General features: G+C 41.3%; 1 protein-coding gene across 9 annotated transcripts in view; it reads left to right on the top strand.

Moving 5' to 3' along the window:
• inpp4b (inositol polyphosphate-4-phosphatase type II B) overlaps positions 1-15,000 on the top strand; it is a 252,621-nt gene that overhangs the window by 90,259 nt on the left and 147,362 nt on the right. For 6 of the 9 annotated variants that reach the window (XM_080759694.1, XM_080759692.1, XM_080759696.1 and 3 more), the window contains one exon: positions 53-132. The exons of 1 other annotated variant lie outside the window; for it this stretch is intronic. In XM_080759694.1, coding sequence (XP_080615820.1) covers positions 53-132 — 80 coding nt within the window. The remainder of the gene's footprint in view (positions 1-52; positions 133-15,000) is intronic. 2 more of the 9 variants (XM_080759701.1, XM_080759697.1) reach the window with 1 other exon arrangement.

Raw genomic sequence — 15,000 nt, 5'->3', positions numbered from 1 at the left:
TCAATTTTGAGAATATACAATAAATGTGTTCCTTCTTGGTCTGGTTCCACAGCGCAGCTACCTGGGCAGTGCCACGTTCTCAGTGGGTGACCTGCTGAAGTCTAAAGACCAACAGCTCACTCTCAATTTGAGGTAAGTCTACTCTACACTCAGAACTGACTGACTGCTCTTTAGACCACCTGGTTGGGACCCAAGTCTTTTTTCCCTCGACATCAAATCTCTTGCAGTATATTGAGTGTGTAGATCTGCTATTTACCCCGGAATAGGAACACGATAGTTAGTGTGGCACACTATGCAAAATGAGCAATAACAAGCGCTGATTGTTTAGCCATGGGTTCCAACTTACACTTCGTAGTGAAAACATTGTATTTACACGGTAGCGTTGATTCACAATTAATTTTGTTCATCAAATAAAAAGTACTAAGACTACAAATTCATTGCCCAGTTTTAGGTTTTTGTCAGACACTATAAGGTAATAGTAGACTTTGTAATTATTGCATGGCTGAAACGCTTGTTTACATAGCAGAATAAATCAGGCTTGCTGTTACTCAGTCTGCTGTGAGTGGAATAGCTTTTCTGAGGAAATGGTGCCACATGGACTCTTATGGAAGAATGGAAGAAAAGTCTTACAAAGTGGAACCAGATGCTGCTATAGTGTATAGAGGAATATTGTGTTATTTAATATTAGGAATGCATAGTATATCAAAAGTTGCATTATTATCCTCTGATTGGAAAAAGTTCATAAGTTATTAACATTCTGATAATTATCGGCCGCTCTTCGGGCGTGGGACTGCAACGCTGATTTTGACCTTATGCTTTCTGTTTTTGTATCATGGCTATGGTAAATGAACAGTGATCAATCTTTACCTGGGTTTAACCTTTTATTACCCTCATTAAGTGTATAGTGTGAATTCAAAATAATTGACAATTATCTGCAGTAAAGCAGCAATTATTATCGGTTATGATCATCAACCCTCATGGACAGTATCAAATTCAATTTTGAGGTTAGAGAAACATACATATGGATGGGCAATCAGACTCAAGCTGTGGAGATGTGGATTATGTCAAGTAATTAAATCATAACAAATGCTCTTTTGTACAGGAAGCTACCCTGTCTGGCTGTACAGTATTCTGTTGTTTTCTACTGAGAAACTGTGCTGGAGATTTTTAGGGCTGTTTAAGTAGATATAGGTTAGACTGTTTTTCCACCCACTTTCTCCCCTCCAGTATAAATATTTAGGCAGGCGACTAGCAGGCTAATGCCTGTAGCTTACTAGCTTATACACATTAGCCTGCCTCCTTGAGCAGCTATAGTATACCACAGTTAGTTGTTACAGTACATGTCTGTTCGAGTAAATCTGCAATCTTCTGTCCTTGACCAGGGAAATAAAGTTGGCTTATAAGAGGTTAATAATAATAATAATGGCAGTTAGAGGTCAACGTTGATTAAAAGGAAAAACCGTTGAGGAGGAAAGGAATGTGGTTGGTGATGCAGCTGAGCTAGTGTAGTTCATTGTGATTGGTCTACTTTTGTGGTGATATAGCTTAAATACATACAGACTACAGAGCTACTTGTCTTTGTCTCCTCAAGGCTTGATTACTGCAACACACTTCTCATCGGGATTACTAGCAAGAGCATCCAGAAGCTCCAGTACATTCAGAGCAGTGCTGCTAGGATCCTGATGAGAGTGAGGAAATAGGAACATATCACAACCAAACTCCATTCGCTATACTGGCTTTCCGTCTCCTTTAGGATAGAGAACAACTAAGGTCTCCCACACATTTGGTTGGATAAGCGGTTGTCCAGAACTTCCGATCCAAACGTTGTGCTCATATCTATCTATCTATAAATGCACCGAAAATTGTCTGTCACTCATTCTGTCTGTCCTTCTGTCTGTAGCCTACACTTCCTTAACCTGACTCCGCCAGATGGGGCAGTAGAGAGTACTCTCTACAGCCTCATCTGGCGAACATCATTTGCTGTTCATATATTCAGAACGGGTAAGGACTAGTATAGGCAATTAGGCATATATGGAGATCCGGATGTACAGACCGCCCTATCTGACCAATATGCCCATAGTCGTGTGCATGGTACTGATCAGTGAGCACCCGAGGGAGGAGTTGGTCCAGAAACACGGGTCAGCACCATGAAGCTAGACTAATGACTAATTTCCGACAAAAACTTTTTTGTTAGTTACTTTCAAATCCACGCATTCGTGTACTATTTGCATTGTAATTGCATTGGGTTGGATTGGATTTTCGATTGCCTCATATAATAACTGTGTTTGAAAAATAAACATGTCATCCCGGCCCAATTCAGAATGGTCTTGCTGATATCTGCCCTCTAGCAATCCATCGTCCCCGTCGGTAGGTAACGCTCGGCTCACCTGTGCTCTGCCGTCCACTGTTTACTATGTTAACAGTGGACCGTTGGACATGCCATGTTAACTGCAATCTTAAAACGCTTTTTCATCTCAGAATCCTTTCTCCGATTGAGGTGTTTGAACAGAACGGCAATGATAGTGGCTCATTACTAAACTGTCGATACCTCGCGGTTACAATATAATGCTTAGGATGACTTATAAAAAGGAACTACAGACTCAATGTTGGAATTAAATGAGTTAACTTCTACTTATTAAAAATAATGTGGCTACTTAGTACTCCACCCACATTACATATTCTGATCACGTCCTGCACTAAGACTTTCAGTCTCCTGAGTAAAAGCTTTTCTCTTTCCTTACATAATGCACTAATGCGTCAATGTCACAAATCTGACTTTCAACCACACTTTCCGACACTATTTACTTGATGTCTTGCCCACAGATCGAAATGCAGTGGCACGTTATTCACTGTTGCTTGTAACTGCCACCCTTGCCCCAAAACCCTTTTCATAGTCATTTTGAGTAGTGCAACCACTCCTATCCACGTTTTTACCTGCTAAGGTACTGGGGCTCCTTGTGTGTGTGCTTTGCTTCCTTCGTGTCATGTCTGCTTATTATAAGCAACCTTTGACTTGTTTTTTCTGTAAAGTCACTTGCAAATAAATTATTGGTATTTGCATCTGGTTGATTTTTTTTTTGGGCTTGATTCTAAAGTGTATAGTAGTTGCTTATTTGGGCTTGCTTCCACATTTCTTCACATCAAGGAACCCCCATATTAATAGGCTATGTAATTATCCACAGACATCCATCTGAACATATTTAAATAATATTCAAAATATTTCGATTTATTCTCAATGTGTTTTTAAATAACGGATGTAAAACCTCACAATGTGTCGTTGTGAAGTGTGAGCTTGTAGATCAGCTATTATATAAACTGGCAACACAGCAAGAGAAAGATGAACTTATGCACACACAAACGCAATGCACTATGGGCTGTAAGAAAAAGGTGAATAGATAGCTATGTGTGTCGCTGGCTGGGTCCCTGTGTCCCTGGCTGTGTCCGAGCATGAAAATAGTGTTTGGTTGGTTTTCACAACCAAGTGTCATAGTTGCGCAGCCGAACACACACACACACACACACACACACACACACACACACACACACACACACACACACACACACACACATTAACTATATATGATGATTTCGGGTGTGACAGTACAGTACAGTACAGGAACCCCCTGAGGACCCCCACACGGTAACTGTCATTTCTCGACCGTTTCCCCTGGGCACGTTCCTGTGGGTCTGGAAGTTCCAGGGACCCCCCGGGAACCTCCACACGGAGTTGCACCACTCACTTCACACGGGTGTGATTTTATATGCCATAGAGCATGATATAGGGTGGTAATTGTTTACTGTATCATGAATTACAACTGTAGGAGAGCTTCCCATAAAGCCACAATTAGCTTGGCATCCCACAAATTGGTGTGCAATTTGATTTTGGTCAAAATAAGTTAAACACGTACAGTATCAGTTCAGCTAAAAGTCAAAGCTGAAAATTGTTGCATAAATATCAAAAGAATGTATAAATATCCCGTTAGGTTTAAACTCTCGTTTTAACAGCACTCACATCAGCTTATTTTTCACAATTTATACGATGATTCAGCAATGTTTCAAGATTAATCCATTGCTTCTTCTGTCATGTCAAAGAAATAATAAAATAAAAAATACATTTACCACAAAATCAAGTTAAAAAGATTCTAGTTTTAAAATGAACGCATTTTCTTCTTCACTTCTGTGAAAAAAGACGATAGGAAGTGAGATGTTACAATGGAGTTGTCTGCTTCCAGCAGAAAATGAAGGACTATTATTTCTCACCTTTAGCTGAAGGTAATGTATGTAAATGCAATGAACAGGGGGGGGTCTGGCCAGAGATTATTGAGCACAAAAGCCGCTTTGTTGTACATTTAATTACACGTCTTGTTATTTAACAATAGGGAGAGCAGCTGCTTAATGTTTTAGAGTTCCACACTGCTGAAGGACCGTGATATAATTATTGGGGATGTGCTGAACTAGATTAAACCATTGAAATGTACAATCAAATCAGGCCTTGCATGTGAAGCATTATGTTTTAATGTATTTTTAATTGCTGCATGATTCAAATAAAGCGTAGGTGGAGGAAATCCACCATTATTCAATTGTTGTCTGAAATATTAACTAAATATGTAACCGGGTTTTGTGCTATAGTGGGTTTTGTGATGTTCTGCAGTTCTGCACTATGTTTGCATTAATTTGTGTGCCGAAAGAGCTGTTTCACTTAACAATGTAGGTCAATGAAGAGACAATTTTCGGGGGATTATTCATTTCTAATTGACAGCGCAAACTGAATGGACTATAGTTACATTACATCATGGCATCATGCCAAGGTATACTACACCCATGGTTCCCAAAGTGGGGTCCGGGACCCCAGGGGTCCTTGAGGCAGTTCCAGGGGGTCCCCTAGCTCTGGTCCATAGCATTAATGCTTCGATTCTGCGAATTTCTTTCCTGCATTAAGGCTATGGGACTTTCCCTATTAAATCTCAAATCGAAATCAGACCAGCCTCTCCTCTTTAGTGGAAATCTCACGAACGTTTGACCTACTCACCAATACAAACACGGGTTGTGTCAATAGAAAGCCTACTTTCCTTAGTGGACGCCTTTGTTTTGGTGAGTAGCAAAAACGTTCTTTTTATTTACACTAAAGAGTAGAGGCTGGTCTGCATTCATGCGAGCGGCGGAAGTTGAAAGTAACATAGCTCTAAGGCACGCATTAGAGCTATGGACCAGAGCTAGGGGTCCCCAGCTAAATGATAGTTTGGAACCAAATGGGCCCTTATGGGTCTGTAACTCTGAGAGTGTACAAATGGAACCAAATGGACCCTATCACTATCAGAGTTAAATTTACTTTAATTTTACAATACAAATTGGGGTCTCAGAGATAGAAATGCCATTAAATGGGGGTCATTCAAATTAAAATGGTTGAGAATCTCTGCTAGAGCCGTAAAAATGTTCTGTTATGGGGACCCTGCAATTTCAAATGGGGGTCTGCGGGCTAATTAGTGTAAATGTGGGGGTCCTTGACATGAAAAGGTTTGGGAACCACTGAACTACACAACCCAAACCTACCAAATGTCTATGTGCTTTCAGACCACCCATGAACCAAACACGTCACAAAGTTTCAGCACCATAGACAGCGCCTTTGTTTTATACAGTGAAAAGCAGTCTGTCTGTGTAGGCCTATACATTAATTTGCACTCAGACTCGGCTACATTCAAGGCTGTCATGTACAACTTAATACAAGTTCTCTACTACTACTCGCAAGTGAGTAACATGTTGATTTAGGTGTCGCTATGAGGTGGCACACACGCACGCACACGCGCACACACACACACACACACACACACACACACACACACACACACACACACACACACACACACACAAGCTTTTTCTCACCTTGATATCCAGGTATTCGCATGCAGTGAGTTTTGGCTAGAGATTAGCGGGAACAAAAGAGCCTTTGTTTCATTTGATTACTATTCTTGTTCTAAAACAATATAGGCAGAGCAGCTGTTTGTGTTTTAGAGTTTAAGGCTGATTGAGGAACATGTTAGGATTGCTAAGGATGAATTGAACTAAAACGAAGTACAACGCTTTAATCATGGCTGTTTACGTGATAATGCAACATTATTTTATCACACAATAACACCGTAATAAACCGTACACTAGCTAGATCTCTTCTTCAATCACGCAATTTTTTGTTCTAGTGAAAAGTCAGTCCATGGAATCTTGTTGTTCTATCTAACGTAAGGACCAGCACCCTATATATTTTTTTTTCTACTTTTTTTTTTATCAACAGAATACAGTAAAAAAAAAAACGGCTAGTGCGGATGCACCTTTAACTGACCTGTACTTTAAGTATCCAGCATTCTATGTCTGTGAGCGGTCGCATGTAAACACATCTATAGTTTCCTGTTCTTATCAATGCCTATATTCAAAATACAGCTATTTGTTTCTACACTGGCACTTCTAATTCCTCTGATCTTTATAAGATCAGTTCTGAATACTGTGTTTTTTTCCCCGTATACTTGCCCTGATGACTGTTTCTCTCTTTTTGAGTCGAAACATGTTGGCTTATTTTAACTTTTCTAAATAAAGTACATTTATTTGTATCCACCCTCTCCCCATCTTTAACCTTTTGAGTGCTCGGATCGGCGCCTTTTCTGAATACTGTGTATCGCGACCTTGAACCCTGTTTGCAATCAAAGTACTGAAGTGTATTCTGCTGCTGTGCACTCACCCTGAATGAGAAATTGAGAATGGCAGCTAAATGCTTTGAGTGCAGTCTAGTGGTCCTATAATAATAATAATGTATTTTATTTATAAAGCGCTTTACATTCTTACGAATCTCAAAGGTTAAAAGCATAGCAAAATAAATACAATAAAAGAAGCGTAAGCAACATCATAATCAGTAAAACATGTTATAGTGAGTTCTGTATGTCCCTGCCATATAATAGAGGATTAAAAGGATAGAGACTGAACCGGAGCTCAGTGGTGTTTTGGAGCACCCGGAAGAACGGTCTACTTCGCATTTTTTCGATTTGGGCACCAAAATTTGTTGCTCGAAATGCGGAAGTGCAAACGGGCGCTCAATGTTAAACTCCAGCGGCACAGGGTTTCCTCGTCATAACTCCACGGGTCCGCCTGCAGTCCCCACTCTTACCACTCGGGCCGAGCACTTCAGCGTTGGAGAGCTTCCCTGGGTGCTTGGTCCCTGCCCTCGTGGGCTGTCTTTTGTTGTACTGTCATGTGCACGTCCATTCATACTCGTGTCTATGATATGTCCACCTCTGGGCCCGCTCTCATTCTCTGCTTCTCCCTTCTTTCCTCATTATGTTTCTGTAGCTGCTCTCATTTCCTGCGGGTGAGCGCAGGTCCCTGGGTGTAATTGTCTCTGGAATGATTGACAGCATGGGGCTGCAGTGAGGAGAGGACAGAGATGCTGTGTGTGTGTGTGTGTGTGTGTGTGTGTGTGTGTGTGTGTGTGTGTGTGTGTGTGTGTGTGTGTGTGTGTGTGTGTGTGTGTGTGTGTGTGTGTGTGTGTGTGTGTGTGTGTGTGTGTGTGTGTGTGTGTGTGTGTGTGTGCGCGCGCGCGCGCGTGCGCGTGCGCCTGTGCCTGTCGGACTGTCCTTGAGCATATTAAAGATCTCAAACAAAAAAAAGTCCAGACTGATCACAATGACTCCACTTGGTCTGTGTCGTCCACATCAAATCAACTGTGATGATGGCATGAGATGAGGTTGTACAGTCAAAAGTACAGTCTGGGTAGTACACTACTGGGCTGTTGTTAGGGTTAGTAATGTACTCCCTTTTCAATCAAAACATGGCAGACGAAACGACCAATCAATTAGGACATAACTAGAAGCAGATCTGTGTTGCCACTGCTACATACTCTTTTCACTTATCTGGATTAATGCCAAAACACATTTCTGTGGCGTTCTCTGCTCAACCTGCGTCCAAGAGGGTTCCCGGGTGGGCTTAAAGTAGGCACCCAATGTGAGTCAAGGGGGAGATGAGTTGGCAACTTTTTGCACATTAAGCTTAGAATTAATGACATTCATTTTCATTGATTGTTTTTTCTTTTAGGTTTTACGGCCTCAAATTAGCCCTCTCTAAATCCCAGCCCAAATAGCTATATTGTCCAATGACAGCAACTGTTGCTATGCAGGTCAAGCTTTCACCACCTCATAGCTGTCAATGTTACTTTGCATGGCTGTGTTGTTGAACACGGCTTAACGTCGGGAAAGTTACATGACTGACCCACCCAGGTGATGGCAATAATACTAATGACCGTAGTCTTACCGTGCAACATGAAAACTCCTGGCAGGCGGTCGTGATTTATCCCTATGTAATTTCCTCGCAATTCTAGTTCATTTAAATAATGTCATGCACATTTGCCCAGTGCATAGCCTATACTGCTGGCCTGGTTGACTACATTTAGAAGACATTTTGAAGGTTTTGCTTCTGAAATGAAATCTTAAATGAAATCCCGTCATTTAACATGCATCTCAATGGGTGAGAAGGACAGCTTGACCTGTCTCTTCGCTGCTAACGTGCCTATTGGACAAGGACGGGTTGGGGAGGGACTTAGCGAAGGGCTAATTACACCCAAACAACCTGAACTTTTCTGTGGTCTGGGTTTTCTCTGTCTCCTAAAGCCTTCTGAGCTGCAATGAAAAAATTACAATTTACTAGCAGATGTCACTCTTTTGGCTGCCAATCATCACCTCTGCTTCAGGTTCATATATGCACATATGTGGATATAGGAAATATATGTGTCTCTATAGTTTATGCGACTTACAGCATTGTGGGTATGTTGTTAGTCTTACTTGTCTTGCTACAATCTCGCAACCTTACAATCTTGCAGTCACAGTTGGGCAAACTGCTTGTTTTGTGGTTGACTTTGCTCAACAACAGAATGTGGGATTACATATTTTTCACCCTTGGGGCAGAGGTACTTTAACTGGGCCAACAATCTTGTATTAAAGCATGTGTGACTGTACAAATGTTTGTCTGTCTCTATTTGTTAATATATATGTGTGTGTATGTATGTATGTATGTATGTATATACATACATATATACATATGTATATACTGTATGTATGTATATGTATGTGTATGTATGTATGCAAGCATCTATTGGTCATAAAAATGTATAAATGTATATTGAACTGTAAAAGTAAAAAAATAAATAAGGGAGGGACAAACTTAATGAAGTTGTACATGACAGCCGTGAATGTAAATGCCTATACAGACAGACTGCCTTTGGCTGTATACAATAAAGGCATGTCATTCTGTACGATAGTGCCCAAGCACCTGCCAATTCGCTTCATAGGAAAAAGTGCCCATTTATATAATTTCTCTCACTTATACCTCTACATTCATTAGAAATTCTTGGCTAGGCGGTTTGGTTTCTCCCTCCAGATAATTGTGTTTTTAGCAAGAAACAAACCGGTGTGCTCAACATAAAAGTCTTAAGGCAGAATGATGGATAGATGCTGTACCAACCCAAAAGGCACAAAAATAGCAAATGTGTATGTGACACTCAATAAAGAAAGCACAGCAGTAGAAGGAAACAGTCTTAGGTCTTAACACCCACATTTCTCAGAAATGCTGAGGAAGCTCATACTTTTTGGCTTCAATGAAACTTGCTATAGCTGGTGTATCTATTATTTATCATCCATATTGTTGACTGATATAGTAAAGTATGCACTTTTGTTGTCTTCTCTGGTTTCTAAATTTGCTACTGTCTCCAGTAATGGATAAACACTATAGCCCCTGCTGCCCTCCCAGCATCATGTGCATGTCCCTGCCTGCACTGGTGCAAACAAAAAGCCATGGGCAACACTGAGTTTAAATAAATCCTGCCATTGTTAGTGATATGTCTTTACATTATTATGAAAATATTTTTATTATTTAAGATACCTACTGTACGTTTGCATAGCTTTGCATAACTTTCCTCAAAACTCTTCCAATTTGGCGATTTGGCATTTTGCCATTATGCAAATATGTGAGTGTAGGAGAGATTTTACAACGTGCTTGTTTACTCAATGCAATATAATTTCTTCATAAGTATCATTATGTACATTATCTCCTTGATAAAGCTATGTTTAAATGTTGCTCAAGGCTCTCAGGTAGCATAAGCTAAGGATTTTTTGTTGCTCGAGTAAAACGTCATACACAGCATTTACTCGTTGGGGTGGTACGCTGCCTGGCATGGGGGATGTTCTACCTCCTCGCGCCAGCCAGTGAAATCTAGGGAGCAATACTTTTTTAGTTTGTTTTTACTGTAAGTTTAATATCGAGCAAACTCTAAAAAAAATCTCTATGAGTCTATATAGTAATGTTTCAATTGGTATATTCATATTTTATGGAATTCCTAATGTAAACTGATACTTATTCTCCTGCTCGCCACCTATTCCACATCTGAGCCCTCTGGCTCCAGTTTTCTTAAACAATCTCAGTGGCCACTATACCTAAAATAACTTTGCCTTCATACTGTTCTCTTCATACTGTAGGTGCTGGATGTCTGCTGCTGAGGGGGTATATATACCGATATGTACAGGTGCATACATGAACAATTATATCCCTCGTTTTTGTTTTTTTTAACCCCACATTGTCTCTATATAAGAACATGAAAAGACGAGGGGACAGAAATGCAGACTCCAGCAGGAGCCGTACTCCGAAGAGTAGCATTTGAGACTAACTAGCAAAGACAGACAGGCGGACGGACAGGCAGACAGACAGACAGACATGTACGTAGATAACCAGTCGATAGTTACGGTATGCAATCCTTTTGTCACAGTAATCGTTGTACCTGGGGGAAGATATGTATAATTCTTAGTCATATTTCATAATAGGCTTTTGAAAGCAGAAGTTGATAATGGCGATGAGGTGTGTCTGAGTATGTTACATGTTGTTATTGAGCTAATAACTTCCCAGACTTTATCATTGCTGTTTGTATGGAACATGCCCTCTATGGAGGATCAAGGTTAAATAGAAATAGAATAAAACATAACATTGGCTGCATTTCTATAGCACCTTCATACAAAGCGCTTTACAATGAGCGTTACATTCACCCATACCGGACACAAAACCGGATGTCCTTCTGGTTCAAGGCTGCAATACTTACCTCCTGAGCCACTTCTGACACATTTTTAATGATTTCCGTTCTTTAACGATTCCCTCTTAACACTACAGTACACTTTTTCCCTTTATTGATTCAGATATATTTAACATTTTAATTTAAACCATTATAATTTTACATACAGGATTAGTATTGCATATACATACAAGTATAGTGGTTCTCAAAGTGAGGTACATGCAGTGTACAGTATGTGGACCATGGAAACATTGATCAATTCTCTGTGTGTGTGTGTGTGTGTGTGTGTGTGTGTGTGTGTGTGTGTGTGTGTGTGTGTGTGTGTGTGTGTGTGTGTGTGTGTGTGTGTGTGTGCGTATACACCTGTGCCTGTATATATGTACATGCATCACTGTCATGACATTTGTATGGAGTGCTACCAAAGGCTATGATTTATCTGTGTTTGTATGTAGAATGAATTATTATCATTAACCAATACACACACGCACACGCACACACACACACACACACACATGTTGATGTCGGGTGGAAACTGTACAAAACTGTTACTTTTCAGGATTTAAAAAAAGCAGATCTGAAAATCTGAAATTTTTGCTACTTTTGCTACTTGAGTATAACGAAATGGGGCATTGATTTATGAAAAAACATAAAAAGTTTAAATATGGAGATGAGTGGTTTCTGCCAGACAGCAACGACATTCTGCGATGCGCTGACAGCAGTCAGTTCGCCAGTCGCCCCTTCATCTATCCCTCTGGATGGCTACACAGACAGAATGAAGAATCACTGTCATCCACTGTAAGAGACACTCTCTCACTCAAGACGTCCTCCTACAATTCCTCTTTTCTGTTCTGATGAGACGAGGCCGGTATATCACACTCTCCTGACGCGCGCTGTCATTTTTAACCCTCACCCTCTCCATTGACACAGCATTACTAGCGCGGGGAACGCTCACACCGTCGTAGCCTGTTACCGTCTCCCGTAAATCTCTGCCCGCTCCTGTGTTACACACGTTTGATGTGCAGCCTATTTCCTTCCTCGGTCATTACTCAAACTAGAATGAACGAGGTCCATTCAGAGAGAGAACACCTTCACACACCGTGTGTGTGTGTGTGTGTGTGTGTGTGTGTGTGTGTGTGTGTGTTTAATATGCTTCCCCACAAGTATAGAGTGTTGTATGCACAATTGTGCATGCATAAAGTGAGTGTCAAAGTGAGTGTAACGTTGTTTAATGCAATCAGATAGGACTTTTCTGTTTGGATTTATTGGCTGTCAAGGCCAGAAAGTAGTATTTTGCCACTCAGTAGATGTTCCCGCATAACTTCTTCATGCCATGACTTTGCAGATGTAACTTTAATGCACCTATAATATTTGTGTCCTTGTATGCATATCCTTTGTGTGTGTGTGTGTGTGTGTGTGTGTGTGTGTGTGTGTGTGTGTGTGTGTGTGTCTTTAACATGACATGTACGTCGTATAGTATGAATGTCAGTGTTTTATGTACAGTAGTGTCACACATTCTATTTTGGTTGGCGATTTGTCTATTAGAAAGATTTACAGTATAATTCATCTCATGATTCAAAGCTAGGTATTGTATTACATTGGCTGTTTGGTTGGTGTATTCAAGGCTTACAGGAAGATGAATGCTGAGGATTTTACCGTGCACCATGTTCTATATAGGCTACATTTGTTTAGTACAGTACAGTACAGGGGGGGGTTAAAGGACCACTGTATGAGGTTATTGATTTTCTTTCAACACCCGTCTGTGTGTTCGTTACAAATATTGAACCAATGAAAAGTATTAAAAAGCGCTTTGGACAAAACCTCTTAACTGCATTGACAATATATAAAGTCACAATACCAACTTTGATGATGCAGTATTGCATTTCCTGAAAACAGTTAGGTGGTTTCTCCCCGACAGCAGAGATATAAGTAAACGCCACCCATTTCCCACACAGGAAATGAAGTCATTGTCAGTGTTGGTGCTTCTCAATCTTTTCTGGATCAGGCGGAGCGTAAGCGTTGGTACTGTAGCGTGCTGCATGCTGCTACCCTTTGTGCCGTACACATGTGCCTATATGTCTGTGCGGTGCCCTTACACCACTTCACCTCAGGCACCCAACAGCATCTTTCAGCAGAATCTCTCCCCGACCAAAGTAACCGTTCTCTTCTCCCCCCCCCCCATGCTCCCTGCAGCTCATTAATGCAGACCTGCTCATTCCTAGAGGAAGAAGCAGAAACGTTGTGTGTGAAACTAACAATACAGAGTACACACTGTAGACACTTTGACTCTGTGCTGCAGAGTCAGAGCTCCACTTGGTCTCTCAATAATGCATGTTATGTATACACTGGGGAGGAATGATTAGCGTCTCCAAAATGGAAGGCGAGCTCTCACCCCACAGCAGAACAGCAGCAGCAGCAAATTGTTCTGCTTTAATGGGACAACGCACGTACACACACACACACACACATTTCGATTTATTTATTTGAATCCACAAATTACAATTAATTTTACAAGGAAACAAATATAATGGGCTTGACAGTTCATGTTCACTTAAGGATACACAAGGCACCTCCTTCTCCACACAGACAAACTGCCTATAACAGACGAGACAGAACAGTATTTGGCAAGTTGTTTGGCTTTGCTTTTTGTCATGCCAGCTATTCTTAGGCCACTCATGGTCAGTTTATGCACATGGCCCAGGCTTCCGAATATCAGTATGGCAAATGGCGATACCCCAAGTTTGTTATGCTTCCAAGTAATGGTTGATACTTAGAATATTTATCTTGGAATGCCTGGTCCATGTACAAATCAAAGACACAGCCCACCTCCAGAATCAGGACCTCCTTGTGTCTGGTGTCAACAAAGACAACATCAGGTGTATTCGGGATGTTAGCAAAGACATCGCATGCACAGCTAAACCAATCTGGTAACACTCTTGAGTGTTTATACATTGCTGCACTAGATGGCACATGCTTTCGAACTGCATCAGACACTAGGTCAACAATCCGGTCGTGGCGAGCAATATATAAGTTTTTGTATGCACTACATCCATTTGTTATGTGTGCAATGGATTCTAGGTGTTGTTCAGAATCATGATGGTTTATACAGAGTGGAGTGTGGGTGTCGGGATACCAGATTGACAGATTGTACTTGGTTGGTGATACTTGTAGTCTTGCTTTTGATGGTGAATTTTAAAACATCCTCCCCAATAGCAGCATTTTTGTACAGCTGAATCAACACAGGCCAACTTTCCCTGCAGTCAAAGGCCACGCCAATGTTCTTTGGCTTCAGTCTGTTTCGTGCTAAGCAGAACCCTTCTTGCTGTTTCTTCCTGTAGTCTAGTGTCCCCTCCCTGGTGGGTGAGGGTAGCCTTCACTACCACGCTGGAGTCTGTAATTAATCCATCTGAGATTAATTTTCGTTGTTTTTTGCCCATTTTAGCTAGACTCCTGTCCGATGGCAAAGGTCGTTGAGATCTGGCCAATCAGACCAGACCCCGAAGCCCTTGGCTTGTGAGTCCAGTTTCCCAGAGTCTTTCCTCCTAAAGCCTAGGAAGTTATTCTGGTCTGCAGCAGCCAGGGGTACCTTCCTCCTGCGCAGGTCCAATAGGAGTGATGCCCTGGCCATTTCTCTGACGGTGCCATCATCATTATTGAGCATGTGCAGTAGGTGGCTTAGCCGTGTTGCTGCATAAGTCCACTCTACATTTGGGACCCCCAGCCCCCCTTCGCCATATGAAAGGAAGAGTATGTCTCGTGTGGAGTGTGAGTTTAGGCCAACCCATTTTCTGGCCAGCTGGACAGTTCTATTTGTCATGTCTCTCACACACACATGTCTCTCACACACACACACACACACACACACACACACACACGCCCCAATATCTGGCCAAATGAGTGTCACTTGTCAAGTGACT

This window comes from Protomyctophum bolini (genome assembly GCF_963924005.1).
Source record: "Protomyctophum bolini genome assembly, chromosome: 3".
Taxonomy (NCBI): Eukaryota; Metazoa; Chordata; class Actinopteri; order Myctophiformes; family Myctophidae; genus Protomyctophum; species Protomyctophum bolini.
Note: the sequence above shows the minus strand (reverse complement) of the source record. Positions and strands in the feature narration are given on the sequence as shown.